Genomic DNA, 20,648 nt, shown 5'->3' on the forward strand with positions numbered 1-20,648 from the left:
TGTTGGCTTTCTTCTTCTTCTTCTGCCTGTGGACTCGGTGGAATGCTGGCGGCACAGGATTTTCTACACGGTAAAAGTACGCTTCCGTCCTGCGGCGATGGCGCTGACTGCTTAGGGCCAGAAGGTCTCAGATTATGTAACGCAAAAGGGAAAAGCTCAAACATCATAACCGGCTCAAGCAGGAAGTATTAGAAGCAGCTTTGTCAGCATCCTGTCCTGCTTAGTCCTTTATTTTGCTTGATCACAATCATGCTTAGAATAATGGAGGGCTATTGGGCAGAAGCGCCAAGAATGTGCTGAGAAAGGTCGTGCAGAGGGCAAATGGAATGCGTTGTCACTTTAGCACCTTAAAACTGCTGCTATTTGAAGTTCAGTTCTATTGGAGGTTCATACGGTACCTACGTTCATGAAAACCAGTTCTATTGGAGGTTCATACGGTACCTACGTTCATGAAAACCAGTTCTGTTGGAGGTTCATACGGTACCTACGTTCATGAAAACCAGTTCTATTGGAGGTTCATACGGTACCTACGTTCATGAAAACCAGTTCTATTGGAGGTTCATACGGTACCTACGTTCATGAAAACCAGTTCTATTGGAGGTTCATACGGTACCTACGTTCATGAAAACCAGTTCTATTGGAGGTTCATACGGTACCTCCGTTCATGAAAACCAGTTCTATTGGAGGTTCATACGGTACCTACGTTCATGAAAACCAGTTCTATTGGAGGTTCATACGGTACCTACGTTCATGAAAACCAGTTCTATTGGAGGTTCATACGGTACCTACGTTCATGAAAACCAGTTCTATTGGAGGTTCATACGGTACCTACGTTCATGAAAACCAGCACTGAGAGACATCTTGAAGTAACCTCTTTTCTTGAGACACTTGGGACTGTCCAGTCTCTATCTCCGGATGGGATTGGGGATCCAACACATATGTCTGGATGTTAAAAACAAGCATGTTGTCAGTGCTGAAGTCCAAAAGTAGGCCCGTATAAGTACATTTGACATCCCAGCCAGTGAATGAGTTCAGCCCCTAGAAGACAGTCACTGCAGCCAGAATGCATCCGGCTGTATTTGCATGTTGCTTCATCTCCACACAAAAAGCGTGCCAGCTGACGGATGACCTTGACTGTGATCCGAGTGGATCTTGGCCGTTATGTAACACGCTGGAGGAACGAGTGAAGCCGGCCAGGCTGACCTGAATAGCGCTGGAAGGTGTGAGCTGTGACGTAAGTGACTTGGTGATTACAGTAATATCTCAGAGGGAACTACAGTTCTGACAACATTTTGACCTAAATGGGCCGACACCATATTTACTGTGAAAATGTGTAGCGGACCCTCCGTCCAACTACCAATGCAAATATAAACTGCATCATTGAAAAAGTCGTGTACAAACTAGACCAGGGGTGGGCAAACTTTTTGACTCGCGGGCCGCATTGATATGACAAAATTTACAGGGGGGGGGCAGACTATATATTTTACACGTAACAGTCCACCTGGTATTATTGTATCTGTAAAATTGTCATGCAATCTGCTATTATTATTTATTATTTTATATTTTAAATATTTTAAAAATAATAAAATATTATAATAATTACAATAAAATTAAAATAATAATTATTATATTATTATTATGTAAAATATGCAAATATAACAATATTATATATAATTAATATAATAATTAGCATTAATATAATAATTATAATAATCATAATAATAATAATGATAATTATTATTATGTGCTTGTGTCCCTTTTTTTCAGGAGCACTTTGTAAACAACAGACCATGTCCATTCATTCATTCATTTTCAAGGGTCGCGGGGGGTGCTGGAGCCTATCCCAGCTGTCTTCAGGCGAGAGGCGGGGTACACCCTGGACTGGTGGCCAGCCAATCCCAGGGCACATATAGACAAACAACCATTCACACTCACATTCATACCTATGGACAATTTGGAGTGGCTAATTAACCTAGCATGTTTTTGGAATGTGGGAGGAAACCGGAGTACCCGGAGAAAACCCACGCATGCACGGGGAGAACATGCAAACTCCACAATATGCAAACTCCACACAGAGATGGCCGAGGGTGGGAATTGAACCCTGGTCTCCTGGCTGTGAGGTCTGCGTGCTAACCACTGTGCCGCCACAGACCATGTTAAAAAAGGAAATTGATAAAACCATCAAAAGGTTGGCTCAGGCCATGATGCCAGGTTGTATGTTGAGTTGAAATGAAATACTTTGGAAAGATTGGGCGGGCCGTATTCAAAGACTTGGCGGGCCGGATGTGGCCCCCGGGCCGTAATTTGCCCACCCCTGAACTAGACACAGCTAATCGCTCCTCTCATATCATATCATACAGTATACAGTGGTTGAAAACAGTTTTCACCATTTGTGGATCATGGCTCTCACTGTGCTTGGCTGGAGTCCCAAAGCTATAGAAATGGCTTTAGAATCTTTTCTACATGTTCAGTTGTGTTGTCATGGACTAATTACAGTGTGACGAACATGCAAAGAAATCAGGAATGGGGCAAACACTTTTTCCCACCTCTGTGTATATTTTTGGACAATATGACATCAACACCTTTGTAAAGATCAAAGTACACAAGTGTGTGTTCGTGTAGCAGTCATGGCTTTGTGTGCCAGGCATCACAGTTCAAAGGTTGTGGAAAGAGCTTTGTTACCATGTACCTTTGTGGAACAAAGAACCTGCGCTGCTGGCTTCCATAGAAGAAGTGAAGCACTGACATGTCATACAGACAAAAGTGTTGGGACACCTAGTCATTCTACCCAAAGGCTGTGGAAATGGAAGGACGATGTAGGAAGTCCCCCAAAGGTCAAGGTAAAACAGCTGATGGTCATCGTGGTGTGGTCCGTGACGGGGGGGTCCAAAGAGTGTGGCGCTGTGTTATGCAATCTTCCACTGCACTATGAAAGTGTGGGAACAGATGGATCAGATATCAACGTAAATCAGGTGGTGAGTGCTGCAAGCTGATTGGGTGAACCTGAACATGCTGTACTTGGCCCTTTTCCCACGGTTGGGTAACTGCTGTGCTCTCGGTGTCTCACAACACAACACAACACAACACAACACAACACAACACAGCACACCTTTACTTTTACAGGCATCGCTCGCAATATCGCCAATGAATCAGTGATGGCTGTTTTGTGGTAGACTATGCCATTTATGCCTATTTTTACACTAAACATATGGAAATACAAGCAAGGGGGGGCCCAGTGAACTGTCAGAAGGGGATTATAAAGGCAGGGGGCTCTAAACAGGTACACACTTATGGTACCCACGTTTCCATTTTGTTGCATTTCACCTGGTTTCAGTTCAGAGGGCCAAAAACATTTATGTCCCCTTGGGGGCAGGACAGAATAACTGAGATGAAATATAATATATAGTACCTCTATGAATGTTTCATAATATTGTGACCTAGTTCTAAAGAGCAGACCGTGTAACACAATGTCATGAAGGAAGATATGTGCAGTCATGCCAACCTGCGTGTGATGTTCCAATGTGTCTCTATTCCCTGCGTGTGATGTTCTCATGTTCCAATATGTCTCTATTCCCTGCATGTGATGTTCTCATGTTCCAATGTGTCTCTATTCCCCTTCGTGTGATGTTCTCATGTGTCTCTATTCCCCTGTGTGTAATGTTCCAATATGTTTCTATTCCCCTGCATGTGATGTTCTAGTGTGTCTCTATTCCCCTTCGTGTGATGTTCTCATGTGTCTCTATTCCCCTTCGTGTGATGTTCCAATATGTTTCCATTCCCCTGCATGTGATGTTCTAGTGTGTCTCTATTCCCTGTGTGTGATGTTCTGATGTTCCAATGTGTCTCTATTCCCCTTCGTGTGATGTTCTCATGTGTCTCTATTCCCTGCATGTGATGTTCTGATGTTCCAATGTGTCTCTATTCCCCCGCGTGTGATGTTCTAGTGTGTCTCCATTCCCCTGCATGTGATGTTCTGATGTTCCAATGTGTCTCTATTCCCCTGCGTGTGATGTTCTGATGTTCCAATGTGTCTCTATTCCCTGCATGTGATGTTCTAGTGTGTCTCTATTCCCTGTGATGTTCGAGTGTGTCTCTATTCCCTGCATGTGATGTTCTAGTGTGTCTCTATTCCCTGTATGTGATGTTCTAGTGTGTCTCTATTCCCCGTGTGTGATGTTCCAAAATGTCTGGGTGACATTCCCCAGCGGTTGTTGGCCTACCTGCTCAGGTGTAAGACTGGCACAGGTGCTTGTGTGTGTGAAGGCCTGATGTGGTGATGTGTGTCATGGAGAAAAGCCTGCCTTGTGTGGGAGGGGTGATACATTGTTGTGTGGGAGGGGTGATACATTGTTGTGTGGGAGGGGTGATACATTGTGGTGTGGGAGGGGTGATACATTGTGGTGTGGGAGGGGTGATACATTGTTGTGTGGGAGGGGTGATACATTGTTGTGTGGGAGGGGTGATACATTGTTGTGTGGGAGGGGTGATACATTGTTGTGTGGGAGGGGTGATACATTGTGGTGTGGGAGTGGTGATACATTGTTGTGTGGGAGGGGTGATACATGGTTGTGTGGGAGGGGTGATACATGGTTGTGTGGGAGGGGTGATACATGGTTGTGTGGGAGGGGTGATACATGGTTGTGTGGGAGGGGTGATACATTGTTGTGTGGGAGGGGTGATACATTGTGATCTCATGGCAGGACCTGCATGCTGATGTGTCCTGCAGCACTGGGAAATCTATGACAGGGAGCTAAAAATAACCCGAGCAGGCAAAGACAAGCCAGGACGGGTACGAGTGATAGCATTTGTAGTCTGGAATAATCTGGATGAGCCCGTGGCTAACATGTGGGAATGTCATGGATGGAGGTTACTCCCAAACATCTACCTCCTATAAACATAGAAAATACACAATATTTTCAACGATGAGTAAACCGCTCCATTAATATCACAGTTTTATTTCTTTAGTAGTAGGCCTTGAGAAGATCTACTGAAACCAAAACGGCCGCTGAAGTGAGAAATAGAGATACTGAACATGCTGTTTAAAACTATTAAAAACATAACATTATTGAACTTTTGTATCGTTTGTATAGTTATTGTGGCTGGTGAGTATCACGCTGGCTTTGGTCAAATATATTCACTCATCTGCTGCCCTCTACTGGCTGTCTGCATGTGTTGCTGTAAAGTCAAGAAATAGCTAAGTCCATCTAAAGGCCTTTTGGTCTGCTTATATACTGCTTATATACTGCTTATATACTGCTTATATACTGTATAGGCTGACTGGAGGTGTACAAGAGTTTGATGGGGTGATTATGATTTGTCATTGGACCAAAACAGAGATGTATACATACATACATAGATGTGTACATACATACATGGATGTGTACATACATACATAGATGTGTACATACATACATAGATGTGTACATACATAGATGTGTACATAGATATGTACATACATACATAGATGTGTACATACATACATAGATGTGTGCATACATACATAGATGTGTACATACATACATAGATGTGCACATACATACATAGATGTGCACATACATACATGGATGTGTACATACATACATAGATGTGTACATACATACATAGATGTGAATCAGCATTTGGGAGAAAATATGCAGTGAAAGAAAAAGGCTAAAAATATGATACAATACATTGATTATCTACACAAAGTTACTGTGCTCAGTTCGTGTGCTGGCCCTTTAAGACGCTGTGTCACGTGGGTAGTGGTGACGTGTCTGTCCGGCTTCCCTCTGACTCCCGGCATCTGCAGCTGTTTTACCGGCGCTTCAGCTTGCTTTGGCCGAGGAGGGCTCAGGTGGACGTTTGGAACATCATGGGCAGTGGGTATCTCCTAATTGTGTAACTTCAACAACGCTGCTTCTGTAATTTTATGGACATAGCTCACAAAGCTTTTTACTGGTAGCTGAATTTAACAAACGATAAAGCAGAACCTATACATCGTAAGCGTGTAAGCTAGCTAGCTAGCTAGCTAGTGTCATATTTTATAACGGATTACTTTCCTGCATGGTGTTGTTATTTGGCAGTGAAGTTACTCTGTCTGACAAAACTATGTATTGTGGTGTTATTTCCTTGTGCTGCTCTGGGACCTGAGCTGGACCTATGCTAACTTAGCCACTCATTCAAACACTGACAGTGGGGAGTTTAGTGCTGACGGCGCTTGACGTTGTTCCTCTGCCTCGTTGTCCACCCGCAAACTGCTGGAATCACCCAAGTTACGAGTGTGCGGTAAACAACGGATGCAGTAAGAAATGAATGGAGAATAAAGAAGGATGCCTGAGCGTTGATTGGCTTTCTAGCAGTGTGGGGCCCGCCCCCTCTTCCTAAGGCCACGTTTCAAGGAAAGTACTGACATGTTGTCATTTGCTTCATTTGCAGTCAAATTCTTGGAGGTGATAAAGCCGTTCTGTGCAATTCTGCCAGAAATCCAAAAACCTGAACGAAAGGTATGTGCAGTATGGCATCAACCAACGACTCCTGACTGCGTGACATTCAACTTGTCATGGTTCTTCATTTCAGATCCAGTTCAAAGAGAAGGTTCTATGGACAGCCATCACTCTCTTCATCTTCCTGGTTTGCTGCCAGGTGGGTGTCACACATGCATATATATATATATATACATACACAACGCTAGGAGTGGGGGACTGTAGTAGTGTAGAAGTGCTTCATGTTGTACTGAGATGTGTCTATGAAGATGATTTTTAATCTCTGTTCTTCCAGATCCCCCTCTTTGGCATCATGTCCTCAGACTCTGCAGATCCTTTCTACTGGATGAGAGTCATTCTAGCCTCAAATCGAGGTAGATACTAATATCAAATACTAATAATATCATATCACCTCTTTGTTTGCATGTTAACATACAATACCAGTGCACAGTTTGAAATAGGGGAATTATTAATCAGGGAATTATTATAAATACTCTGCTAAGCAATTATTTCAATTAAAAAGCACTCCAATGGGCTGAGATTACTTGCACTGTTAGGGTGAGCAAATGGAGCGCTCCTTTTTTCTCCTGCCTCTTAAAGCTCACTTGTAAACAAATGTTGACATTCAGAGGAATGACATCGTACCAATATCAGCTAACTAAATCATGTTTGAAAAGTGCAAAAGGTTTGTCAGAGACCTCTATGGCGTCACACCAGCCGCTCGGCACATGTGTCCAAATACAGTGTACCTTGCTGGGCCACAGCAGGCGGCTCCTCCCCCTCTATACACTGCTTCTCCTGATGGTAGTAGTGATGTCATGATATCTGACCAGGACTAATCAATCCAATCCTAATTTCTTCCAGTCCATCTTACCTCCAGATGTGCACAAACTACATTTACATCTACGTTTGAAAAAGTAGACATGAAAAGTCAGATCAGAAATTTCTCATTATCGGTATCAGTTTGGAAAAAAAAATAGTGCATCTTTAGTTGAAAAGTATGATAACTGCTCCACTACTGTCCTCCTCTAATGTGAGTGTTTCCTTCCAGGTACCCTGATGGAGCTGGGCATCTCCCCTATCGTCACCTCGGGCCTCATCATGCAGCTGCTTGCTGGGGCTAAAGTCATCGAAGTTGGGGACACGCCCAAAGACAGAGCCCTCTTCAACGGAGCGCAGAAATGTACGGAGGCTACGATCGTACGCTCTTTTGGTGACGAGTGATGTCGCCGGTGTCACGCCTGTCAGTGTCTTTCAGTGTTTGGAATAATCATCACCATTGGCCAAGCGATTGTTTACGTGATGACCGGCATGTATGGCGACCCCTCAGAGATGGGAGCTGGTATCTGTCTGCTCATCATCATCCAGGTACACAGACACATGGGCTGTAGTAGACACACACTCAGGGAATTGTTTTCTTTTCTGCTTTTACTCTCCTATGTGGACTGAAACTGTCGTAGAAGCAGCAGTGCTGATCTAAATGGAAGTAAGGATAATCTTCCACTTCCGTCATCTTCTGTTATATTCTTTAAAAATAACTGTTTAACAGAAACGGCTCGTAAGGATTTCGATGGGAATTGAGAATGATCAGACTTTCTGACACTGCTGACTAAGGATCGACCGATACATCGGCTGGCCATTAGCCAAGCAGCTACTGCTGACACAGCCATCACGTTTGTCTCCCCACCAGCTGTTTGTGGCCGGTCTCATCGTGCTGCTCCTGGATGAGTTGCTCCAAAAAGGCTACGGTCTGGGCTCTGGCATCTCGCTCTTCATTGCCACCAACATCTGTGAGACCATCGTCTGGAAGGCCTTCAGCCCTACCACTGTCAACACTGGCAGAGGTCGGCATCCGCACCGTAACACTGTTTGTCTGGTGTGTTGCTCCTCATGCCGGCAGCGCAATAATCCAAGTGTCGTCTTCTCATTTTGGCCGGCAGGCACGGAATTTGAAGGCGCAATCATCGCTCTTTTCCATCTGCTGGCGACGAGGACGGACAAAGTGCGTGCTCTAAGAGAGGCCTTCTACAGACAAAACCTGCCCAACCTCATGAACCTCATCGCCACTGTGTTTGTTTTTGCTGTCGTCATATACTTTCAGGTGAGTCGTTGTGTGTGAAGTATGATGACATGTCCGTCAACAGTCCTGTTCAACGACAGAGGCGCCTCCCATTGCCTCTCTCAGGGATTCAGAGTGGACCTGCCCATCAAGTCCGCTCGCTACCGTGGCCAGTACAACACCTACCCCATCAAACTCTTCTACACCTCCAACATTCCCATCATCCTGCAGTCTGCCTTGGTTTCCAATTTGTACGTCATCTCCCAGATGCTTTCCACGCGCTTCAGCGGGAACTTCTTGGTCAATCTGCTGGGAACTTGGTCTGTAAGTCTTCATTTAATTTTGCTTTTACCGGGGGTGTCACAATCTGGTTTCATTTCTACTATGTTACTCTTCTGCACTGTGTGTGTATGCTAGCAGCCCCGTCTCCACCCGCTGACACAAAGAGAACCTTGACTGGCCAAAAGGGCTCACTCTGTTCATGCCGTTGTTCTATGGAACAGACGTGCTAAGTTGCTGAAAGCAATGCCCAGAGTGAACACACACGTGCCCATGGCAACATATTGGTTTTCATTCATTGTGAGAGTCTAATGTATTATTGTCCCAGGCCGAGTGCCCACAAGAACCCTCCATGAGATCTTGGGACATCTCCAGCTTTTACATTTTCCCATAATGCTTCAATGCAGATGGGCCTGCTGCTCCGGCATCAGTATCCGGTTCCCATCATGTATGTCACTTGTCACGGAATGTTCTGTGTTCTAATGATGGAAAACCACGGTGTCAAATTGTTTAGGGAAATGGAAAGTTTATTGCTTTTGGTACAGTTACTCATGACTACATGATTATGCCATATGACAATAATAGGGCTGCAGTAAAGCTGGCCAAGTGGTTACAGGCGCACTAACAGCACACACAGCTAGGAGACTCCAGTTCGATTCCACCCTCGGCCATCTCTGTGTGGAGTTTGCATGTTCTCCCCGTGCATGCGTGGGTTTTCTCCGGGTACTCCGGTTTCCTCCCACATTCCAAAAACACGTTAGCGTTAATGCTCGTGTCTGCAGGATGCTACAAGCGGCGGTCCAGCCCGGGCGTACCCCGTGGGTGGGCTCTGTTACTACTTCTCCCCACCTGAGTCATTTGGATCAGTCCTGGAGGATCCAGTCCATGCACTCATCTACATTGCCTTCATGCTCGGGTCGTGCGCCTTCTTCTCCAAAAGCTGGATCGAAGTTTCCGGCTCCTCCGCAAAAGATGTAAGATCAAATCCCCCCCCCCCCCCACCCAGACTACAAAGGACTTCTTAATATGTGATTATTCTGGATGATCCAGGTGGCCAAACAGCTGAAAGAGCAGCAGATGGTGATGAGGGGCCACAGAGAGACCTCAATGGTGCACGAACTCAACAGGTAAATCCTAGCCTCATCACAGCCTGGAGCTGTTGGTGGACGTACGACTATAACCTCTGGCAGGACATCACACCTTCACCCTACTAAAATATCTTTATTGGAAACAACAGGGGAACAGACTTCTTGTTGAATAGTCATTTTTATTTTAATATAATAATAATAATAATAATACAACATGATGCAAGTGGAACTTACAGGTACTCCCCCAAACATTTTAATATCACGTAAAACTTGCTTTATTTTGCCAATTTAACATAAAAGATGAAACCAATCAATTGTATTGATCCATTACATGAAAATGGACATATCTCAAGCAGTTCCTTGTTGTAACATTAAGATTAAGATTTTCAGCTTATTAAACTGCAAATCCACAAACTCGGGAAATTAGAATACTGTGAAAAGCTTCTGTTTTGTAGGTCCAAAAAGTCCAATGCTCATGTCCAGCTTCCCTTTAGGTACATACCTACGGCGGCTGCATTTGGCGGGTTGTGTATCGGCGGCCTGTCTGTCATGGCTGACTTCCTCGGAGCGATCGGCTCCGGCACAGGAATCCTGCTGGCCGTCACAATCATCTATCAGTACTTTGAGATTTTTGTCAAAGAGCAAAGTGAAGTTGGAAGCCTGGGAGGATTTTTCTTCTAAGAAGAATGGAGGAGCTTGAGGATTTTGGGCATACTTGATCATTGACTGCGTGGATGGTCTCGTGCTTCCTACCTTGACAGATTTGATACATTTTTCACTCTCATTGAGCTGCCACTCCAGTGAAGGTGGAGACCAGAACCTCGGCTGTGGGACAGAATGGAGTTCATTCCAATCATGTTCCCTGCCAGCGACCCTGTGGACGTTTGTCATCGGCCGCCTTCCAGCATAGAAGAAGAAAAGGATGCGGTGTTTACAGGAAATGATGTCAGCTGATGGATGGGATAGAGATCATTACCAGAGACATCACTGCTGGTGTTTCTATTCATCCAATCACTTGTCTTTATGATTAATATTCCTTTCATTTTCATTGTCTTATTTGATTAGATTTTTTTACCTGGACAGATCATCTGTTTTTTCCATAATGTGTTGGATTGGTCTGTATGTGTGAGACAGTCTTTGGAATGTCTTTTAAAAACATTCCGGGACAAACTTATGGAACATGTTTGCAATAAAGTATTTTTTCCACTAGATCATTTTACTGGCCAACATCTGGACTTATCCATTTTACAATAGCGGTTTGCCGCATACCAAAAGGTTGAAGAATGGGCCATTTGGATGTTTTATTTTTTGTTATTGTTGCAAAAAAAAGCATACAGGGTTCCCTCACTCTAACGTGGTTCACCTTTCACTGATTGGCTTTTTGGAGACTTTTTCTACTTTTATTATTACAGCATGAACACTGTTAGTATGGAGGACCAAAACTGCCAAAATAATAAATAAAGTGGAAATAAAAACAGAAATGAAAAAAAAGAAAAAAATTAAATACAAAAAAAGAAATATAAATGGAAATAAAAACAAAAATATTTTTTTTTTAATTTTTGAATCTTGTTTTTTATTTTTGTATTTATTTTTGCATTTATTTATTTATTTATGTATATATTTTTTATTTTTGTTTTTATTTCCAATTATATTTATTTTTTTGTATTTAATTTTTTTTTTTTTTTTTAAATTTCCACTTTTATTTATTTATTATTTTGGCAGTTTTGGTCCTCCATAGTTAGGGCCAAGCCTGGACCTTTAAGAAGAATTGCATTGTGGGAAGTTGGGTCTCTTTCTCTCTCGCGCTCTCTCTTCCCTCCTCTGTCTGCACCGCCCATTATTTTCTGCATCCTGATTGGCTGTAGTGTAGATCAATCTCCATCGTGCTGCTCTACCGGCTCAGCATTATTTGCTTGCTTGCTAGCTGGCTTGTAAATGCATCCTGGGTTGGAAGAAATAGTCGCAAATTCGCGTAAATATTATGAGAATAAATTTGTTAAATGAGCGGAAAATGGTAATATTCCAAGAATAAAGTCACGAGTCTTTTAGGAGCCGATGGAAGGAAGAACAACACATGTATCGATGTTAAGTGGCAGGGGTAAATGTGATAGGGAAAAGTTGTTATTTTGGCAGGTAAGTGACTTTTTGTAAGTACACTTTTACCTCCTTTATGTCCTTTAGACCCGAGCAAGTGACTTTCTAAATACGGCATTCGTCCCTGTAGACATGAAATATCAACTTTACTATCATGAATTGACTTTGTTTACATCCCATTGTAAGCTAACCAGTTAGCATTGTATTCATTCTTTTAAACTAACTTAAGAAGCCACAAATGTCCGACTTTCACAGGATGGGAGGATAGCTTTTATCCACCTTATCGTGTGGGGCGTATCATGTCTGAATGATTTGCGTCATTATTATCCTGGTGTGCACATGAAAATCCGCATACAAAATAGGACATATCAGTTTAATGTGGGAGTGGATGGAGTATAAGAATGCGAGTCTTAAATATAGTTGGATATAGTCATAAAGTCCATATGTCGGTTGAGCCTGTCTACTGTGCTACTATGTTGCCTGCAATCACGGGTGGACTGGGACGTGTACCATTCTACCAACAAAGTACGCCGACGTCTGATGGCAGCAATGCGCGTCCTTGAAGCTCCAGCAGGTGTCAGTATTGGGCAAGGCAGTAAAGATACAGTGTAGGTCATGTGCCGCAACGCTTCCGCTGACCACAATACTACATATGACTTGTATTTCCGTTTGGACTACTAGTAGGGCATAGTGTACCACCACACATTAACCATTCATCATTCATACATCTGTGATGCAGCGAGGGAGTGATTCCTGTTGATCAGGAATCATACATATTTCTTCCCCTGTCCAAAGGTTTTGTCCACTGAACCACTTCAAAATATGCAATCAATAATTACCAAACACGCTTTCCTGTCATTGGTGGATTCCCAGAGAGGGCAAAGATGAGCACCCGGTCAAGCGGCCTTAAATGCGTGGCCGCGCTCCCAAAGCGGCCTTTCAACGTGACCTGCAGCTGCCGAGCAGACATTCAGCACCATGTCCACCCTGAAGGACATCTGCAGCGGTTTACCTCTGGACCCTTTGCCCCCGAGCCGAGCTCGAGACCCTGGCCTGCCCCATGCGCCCGTCCGCACGCCAAACCTTACAGCTCAAGAGGAGCAGGTGAGTAGGCCGCAGATGAAAAGCAAGGAATGCCACCGTGGCCTTCACTGCTCGTGGAAAATATTAATATAATAACATTTCAGATACAAAGCGTTTCAAAGTAAAATCTCTGATTTCCTATCAGCAGCGGCCTGTGATCGGCAGATGGGCAAACCCGTAGTACGGTTGCATCATCATTGTTGACGAGTGCCGCACTGAATATTGATTCTTCTCTAAAGTCCTCCCTTCCCTGCCAACATGCAACATCATCTTGAGTTAATCATCAACGGAGACGTTGGACGGCAAAACATCTACTCATGCACCCTGATTCAACACACAAAAAACAAGACCGGGGCCACAAACGGCCTCCAGGCCACACTCTGGACACCCCCTGGCTTACAGCTAATAAAAAGCCCAAATGCAGTATGTGATCACATGTGTAAATGTTCCAAAGAAAGAATACTGTAAAGGTGGCCGGTACTCCAACCAACACATGAACTCTAAAACCTTGAATTGCTTTCTCAGCCTGACTTACATATTCTAAAGCAGTAATGCATGTGTCTTTTTTCCATGTGTTCCCTGTAGCTGGCACTAAGAAACGCCCTGCGCTACTTCCCCCCGGCCCACCATGCAACCCTGGCACCAGAGTTTGCAGAAGAACTGCGGCAGTATGGCCACATCTACATGTACCGCTTCTGTCCCACGCTACGCATGAGGTGACTACGCCGCTTTACTGGCTGACGGGCTGACTGCCGTGGCTTCCACGCCACTTCACAGAGGTTCTGCCTCTTGTGGAAGAGCGAGGGTGTTCCTAATATTTTGTCCATACACCCTCTTCCTCAGAGCGTACCCCCTACACGAGTACCCGTGCCGCACACGCCAAGCCGCCGCCATCATGCTCATGATCATGAACAACCTGGACCCGGCTGTGGCCCAGGTCAGCTTCCACCAGCACTAGACGAAATAATACTGTATAAACAGGATGTATGTGGCATGTATACAGCATGTATACTGGATGTATGCGGCATGTATACAGGATGTATGCAGCACGTATACAGGATGTATGCGGCATGTATACAGGATGTATGCGGCACGTATACAGGATGTATGCGGCATGTATACAGGATGTATGCGGCATGTATACTGGATGTATGCGGCATGTATACAGGATGTATGCGGCATGTATACAGGATGTATGCGGCATGTATACAGGATGTATGCGGCATGTATACTGGATGTATGCGGCATGTATACAGGATGTATGCGGCATGTATACTGGATGTATGCGGCATGTATACAGGATGTATGCGGCATGTATACTGGATGTATGCGGCATGTATACAGGATGTATGCGGCATGTATACAGGATGTATGCGGCATGTATACAGGATGTATGCGGCATGTATACTGGATGTATGCGGCATGTATACAGGATGTATGCGGCATGTATACAGGATGTATGCGGCACGTATACAGGATGTATGCGGCACGTATACAGGATGTATGCGGCACGTATACAGGATGTATGCGGCACGTATACAGGATGTATGCGGCACGTATACAGGATGTATGCGGCACGTATACAGGATGTATGCGGCACGTATACAGGATGTATGCGGCACGTATACTGGATGTATGCGGCACGTATAGACTAAGTGGCCTGGCTGTGTGTGTTAGTTCCCCCAGGAGCTGGTGACATATGGAGGAAATGGGCAGGTGTTCAGTAACTGGGCCCAGGTAAGACCTTTCTTTGTTGATGATGATGATGATGATGATGTACCCTGACAGGACACAACATTAGGTACACCTACACACAAGAGCTGGTCGGCCTCCGATACATTTTATTGGAACCTCACCGCTCCAAAAAATGTATATTAGCAAAATAAGGTCATAATATTCCAAGAAAAAAAGCCATCCTACAGGGGAAAAATATATGAGAATAATCATAAAAAAGAGAATTTTACAAGCATAAAGTTGAAATATTAAAAACAAGATGTGATTTTTTCTGTTTATGATGATGGAAAAAGCTTGTTGTGATATTACAAGAATAAATCCTGATATTCTGAAGAAAAATCAAGAGCATGAATTTTGAAATCTTAAAGAGAAAGGATGTTATTTTCTAAACTTCTATTATGGGAAGCAAAGCATTATGAAAGCAGAATAATGTCATCATATCAGGAGAAAACAGTTGTCATATGGGGGAGGGGTCATAAATTGACAATAATGTAGTGATAATAGGAAATGAATTAGGAGTATGAAGTTGAAATATGAAAGAAAAAAGATGTTATCTTCCAAAGCGGTGCGTGTGAGGTGTCGACCTGTAGAGGTGTCGACCTGTAGAGGTGTAGACCTGTAGAGGTGTAGACCTGTAGAGGTGTCGACCTGTAGAAGTGTAGACCTGTAGACATGTCAAGGCAGCTGAGGTGTTTGTGTTGCAGTTCCGCCTGGTGATGCGTTACCTGAGCGAGATGACTGAGGAGCAGACCTTGGTCATGTACAGCGGTCACCCCATGGGTCTCTTCCCCAGCCTGCCTTCCTCGCCCCGCGCCATCATCACCAACGGCATGGTAGCTGAGCCAAGGCTTCTGGGTCTGATTGTTCTTTTCTCCCCGTCACCTCACCCCTCATTCCTTTGCTCCGCTTCCCACAGGTTATTCCCAACTACTCCTCCAGGGAGCAGTATGAGCGCATGTTTGCTTTGGGCGTGTCAATGCAAGTACACCATCATCAGTAGACTGACTAGCATCCTAGCTTACAGCCATCACCCTCATCAGGAATACATCAATCCATCATCCATCAATCCACCAATCTGTCAATCAATACTCCATATGTTGCCGAATGTGGAATCAGTCTGCATTTTGCATATTTCTTTGCAGGTACGGTCAAATGACTGCAGGAAGCTACTGCTACATTGGACCTCAAGGGATTGTTCATGGCACTATGGTACCATAACTCATCATATTCATATTCATAACACATGCTACACCGTCATATTCATAATACATGGTACACCATATATCTTCATAATAATAACACTTTATGCATCCAATGGAAAGGAAAATAATCATTCAACATGATTCACATCCATTCAAATTGCCAATGAATTCATATCATCATGATATGAGCATGATATGACATGATATTCATTCTTTGAGGATCACTGTATTGATTTTATCGTGGTATCCTTACAAAAATATATCCATATATTATAATATATACATGTGTGTGTTATAATATATATATAAATATTTCAATGATAATTGAAGGTTATTGTTAAGTATCAATATTACGAAACATATATATATCATACATCATATCATCCAGAAAAGACATGTTCTTCATGAACAGATGCTGTTATGACTTATGAGAGTTGAATGTCTTTGACAGCGATATGAAGTCTTTATTGATGACGATGATGAGGATTTTAGTCCTTGTGGTCGTTTGTTATTTTAAAAGATGGCCGTGTTTAATTTCCCGTGCAGCTGACGGTGCTGAACGCCGGTCGGAGATACCTGGGTTCTGGTGACCTGAGGGGGCGGGTCTTTGTCACCTCCGGTCTGGGGGGCATGAGCGGCGCTCAGGCGAAAGCCGCCGTCATCGCCGGCTGCATCGGCGTGATTGCGGAGGTGAGTTGGGTCCGCTCGGGTGGCGCATCCAAGACACGGTGGACAGTGTGTGTGTGTGTGTGTGTGTGTGTGTGTTAGGTGGACGAGGCTCCCCTGAGGAAGAGACACCAGCAGGGTTGGCTGATGGAGGTGACCGCAGATATGGATGAGTGCATTCAACGCATCAGGTAACACGCAGGTCATCCATCTTGGATGGCATGGTACTGCATGTCACTCTACAGGTACCTTACTACTGCTTAGTATGGCGTATGTGTGTAGAATACTGTAGTATTGTTACTATTACTATTACTGCGACTACTCCATCCATTCTATGGCGAGGTACTACTTTAGTACCTACCTTTTGATTTTATGGTCACCTTCCAAGGTGACCTCCCAACAAACCTATCAAGTGTTTCCAACTGGAATGTTGATGGAGCTTTGTTGACACAAAAGTCTTTATTATTACACTTACATCATTTCACTCAACTCATCAATAGCGTATAAAAGCATGTCAAATTATTAGAAAAAGGCTTAAAGCAACAAAGCTGTTGGAAGCCATGATGTCAAGGGAGTTTGCGTTTGGAAAAGAAGGCCACCCCACCCCAGAGGTAAAAATGCTCAATGTCGGCGTCTTTCAGGGAATCTCGAAGCGCAAAGACTCCCCTCAGTCTGGGTTACCATGGCAACATTGTGGACCTGTGGTGAGTGCTTTCATCATTGCCAAGCATCTACAATGATAGCCGGCTTAACGTAGTCCAGTATTTGACCTGGCCAGTTGTGTTCATATGTCGCGCTTTCTGGATCAGGGAGCGTCTGCTTTTGGAGTACCAGAGGACGGGTCAACTCCTGGTGGATCTGGGCTCAGACCAGACCTCCCTTCACAACCCCTTCAATGGAGGCTACTACCCAGTGCAGCTCAGCTTCCGCCAGGCCGACCGGCTGATGTCCACGGATCCCGGCCTGTTCCGCCTCACGGTCCAAGAAAGGTGGCGGCGTTCACGCTTCGCTCATATCGCAACACACTTCCTGTCAGGCTAACGCACGTCACACTCACTCCCACAGCCTGCGAAGACACGTCAACGCCATCAACAAGCTGTCGGATGCCGGCATGTTCTTTTGGGACTATGGAAATGCCTTTCTGCTGGAAGCACAGAGAGCTGGTAGCCAACACGACGTTCATCATGATATATATATCAACATATACGTATGTACTATGGAATATAGATACACGTATATGCACCTACCTTGGCTTTGCTCTTGCTTTTCAAAGGTGCTCAGGTAGAAAAGGTTGGCGGAGGAGCCACAGAATTCCGTTACCCGTCTTACGTTCAACACATCATGGGGTGAGACGCTTACAAACGCCATCACATGCCACTGAAGTAGTCAGCGTTGTTTGTACGTTACTTATCATGGGTGGATGGACGGATGGACGGATGGACGGGTGGTTGGATGTATGGGTGGTTTAGTGTGATTGCCAGTTAGTTTATTGGAGTGAGCCAGGCCAGCGTGCGTGGGATTGTGTGTGTTTGATCAAATGTTTGGAATCATACGTAAGACACATTCCTCAGACAACATGGCTGAAAACGCCAGTGACTCAGCAGTGATGTGAGCATGTCTCCGGCATGCAGGGACATTTTCTCTTTGGGCTTCGGTCCATTCCGCTGGGTGTGCACCTCCGGCGATCCCCAGGATCTCGCCCAAACCGATGAGCTGGCCGCCTCGGTCCTGGAGGACATCAGCGCCAACGTGACAGATGGAATCAGACAGCAGTACGATGACAACATCCTGTGGATCAGGGAGGCTGGGAAGCACCAAATGGTCTGCACCTACCATACCGCACCGCACCGTACCGTACCGTACCGTACCGTGTCCCGCTATGATGGTCATCAGCGTGTGTGTCCACCTGCTGCAGGTTGTGGGATCCCAGGCCAGAATCCTCTACTCAGACCAGAAAGGAAGAGTGGCCATCGCTCTGGCCATCAACCGAGCCGTTGCCAATGGACAAGTTTCTGTAAGAAACATCCTCTTCCTCGTCACGTTGCATAAGCGTCACAGCTCTCACGTCCCTGGTGTGCTAGGCTCCTGTGGTGATCAGCAGAGACCACCATGACGTCAGCGGCACCGACAGCCCCTTCAGGGAGACCTCCAACGTGTATGACGGATCTGCCTTCTGTGCCGGTGGGCACGCCTTTCACCTCCTCACCGGGGGTGTCCTAACTTCTTCCCTAAACAAACCATGCAACTTTGCCATTTTCATTTGTTCCAATATGCTGTACACTTTTATGTTCTAGTATGCTAGAACCTCTGGTGTATACTGTACACTTTTATGTTCTAATATGCTAGAACCTCTGGTGTATACTGGACACTTTTATGGTCTAATATGCTAGAACCTCTGGTGTATACTGTACACTTTTATGGTCTAGTATGCTAGAACCTCTGGTGTATACTGTACACTTTTATGGTCTAATATGCTAGAACCTCTGGTGTATACTGTACACTTTTATGGTCTAGTATGCTAGAACCTCTGGTGTATACTGTACACTTTTATGGTCTAGTATGCTAGAACCTCTGGTGTATACTGTACACTTTTATGTTCTAATATGCTAGAACGTCTGGTGTACACTGTATACTTTTATGTTCTAGTATGCTAGAACCTCTGGTGTATACTGTACACTTTTATGTTCTAATATGCTAGAACCTCTGGTGTATACTGTACACTTTTATGTTCTAATATGCTAGAACCTCTGGTGTATACTGTACACTTTTATGTTCTAATATGCTAGAACGTCTGGTGTACACTGTATACTTTTATGTTCTAATATGCTAGAACGTCTGGTGTATACTGTACACTTTTATGTTCTAATATGCTAGAACCTCTGGTGTATACTGTACACTTTTATGGTCTAGTATGCTAGAACCTCTGGTGTATACTGTACACTTTTATGTTCTAATATGCTAGAACGTCTGGTGTACACTGTATACTTTTATGTTCTAATATGCTAGAACCTCTGGTGTATACTGTACACTTTTATGTTCTAATATGCTAGAACCTCTGGTGTACATTGTACACTTTTTCCCAACCTAATTTTCCCAAAATGACAACTTTATGTCGCTTTCTTTGGTCTCGATGTTTTCCAGATATGGCGGTCCAGAACTTTGTGGGCGATGCGTTCAGGGGCGCCACCTGGGTGGCCCTGCACAACGGCGGCGGCGTCGGCTGGTAAGGCCCGTCCTCCATCAGCATCCCACACCCGAGCGCTGCTGCGGCGTGACTTGACGCTCCATCCGCAGGGGCGAGGTGATGAACGGAGGATTCGGCCTGCTGCTGGACGGCACCGAGGAGGCGGCAAAGCGAGCCTCCCTGATGCTCAGCTGGGACGTCTCCAACGGGGTAAGCGGAGGGCGTAAGACGGCGGTGGCCGACCAACGCTCATGTCTGTGTGCGGCAGGTGGCTCGCCGCTGCTGGTGCGGAAACGCCAACGCCTACCAGACCATCCAGCGCACCATGGAGGAGGATGGAAAGCTGTGGGTCACCTTGCCTTTTCCTGTGGAGGATGAGCACATCCTGGACCGGGCCCTGCAGGGCTAGCTTAGCATACGTCCTAGCGTATGCTAGAGGGGAACATTCAGGGTGTTTGAAAGCACACATCTCATGAGATCTAACTGAGAGCTGTTTTTCATATTCATATTCATATTCATATAGAGTCCCTGTCATGCAGCCAAATAATCCATGACTGTGCCAAACAGCTCTCAGTAGGATGCACTGCTGTGATAAATACATGATGTTTATGGTGGCCCCTATGGGTGTGGTCAGACGATGTGCTAGCATACATACCGATATCCTGCTTATGTCCAATGTTTGTTTCCCTACATATCTAAACGGAATGTTTTATCACTTATGTCCAATGTTTCTCTGCATATATAAACATCATGTTTATTCGCATATGTCCAATGTTTCCCTCTGTTAGATGTAACTGA

At 44.8% G+C, this 20,648-nt stretch overlaps 2 protein-coding genes across 3 annotated transcripts; both read left to right on the top strand.

The window, feature by feature from the left end:
- The first annotated feature begins 2,715 nt into the window (after positions 1-2,715).
- Positions 2,716-11,118, top strand: LOC131106534 (protein transport protein Sec61 subunit alpha-like 1). Of its 2 annotated transcripts, none has more exons than XM_058055705.2 (12): positions 2,716-2,840; positions 6,415-6,482; positions 6,556-6,621; positions 6,757-6,835; positions 7,513-7,644; positions 7,720-7,829; positions 8,152-8,305; positions 8,402-8,562; positions 8,647-8,844; positions 9,582-9,773; positions 9,850-9,926; positions 10,382-11,118. In XM_058055705.2, the coding sequence occupies exons 1-12, from the start codon at positions 2,804-2,806 to the stop codon at positions 10,566-10,568; spliced, it is 1,461 nt and encodes a 486-aa protein (XP_057911688.2). In that variant the 5' UTR covers positions 2,716-2,803; the 3' UTR covers positions 10,569-11,118. The 2 variants fall into 2 exon arrangements, with proteins under 2 accessions (XP_057911688.2, XP_057911689.1); XM_058055706.2 differs by lacking the exon at positions 2,716-2,840 and adding an exon at positions 5,754-5,858.
- Positions 11,119-11,821: 703 nt separating this feature from the next.
- uroc1 (urocanate hydratase 1) lies at positions 11,822-20,613 on the top strand. The gene is made up of 20 exons (XM_058055287.2): positions 11,822-12,020; positions 12,855-13,085; positions 13,650-13,780; positions 13,908-14,001; positions 14,742-14,801; positions 15,503-15,631; positions 15,715-15,776; positions 15,941-16,007; positions 16,547-16,690; positions 16,769-16,857; positions 17,308-17,370; positions 17,476-17,655; positions 17,732-17,829; positions 17,940-18,012; positions 18,298-18,487; positions 18,582-18,680; positions 18,748-18,847; positions 19,808-19,889; positions 19,961-20,060; positions 20,119-20,613. The coding sequence occupies exons 2-20, from the start codon at positions 12,960-12,962 to the stop codon at positions 20,257-20,259; spliced, it is 2,028 nt and encodes a 675-aa protein (XP_057911270.2). The 5' UTR covers positions 11,822-12,020; positions 12,855-12,959; the 3' UTR covers positions 20,260-20,613.
- Positions 20,614-20,648: the final 35 nt, after the last annotated feature.

The sequence above is a fragment of the Doryrhamphus excisus genome, linkage group LG18, assembly GCF_037039965.1.
Source record: "Doryrhamphus excisus strain RoL-2023G ecotype Guam linkage group LG18, RoL_Dexc_Guam_v1.1, whole genome shotgun sequence".
Classification (NCBI taxonomy): domain Eukaryota; kingdom Metazoa; phylum Chordata; class Actinopteri; order Syngnathiformes; family Syngnathidae; genus Doryrhamphus; species Doryrhamphus excisus.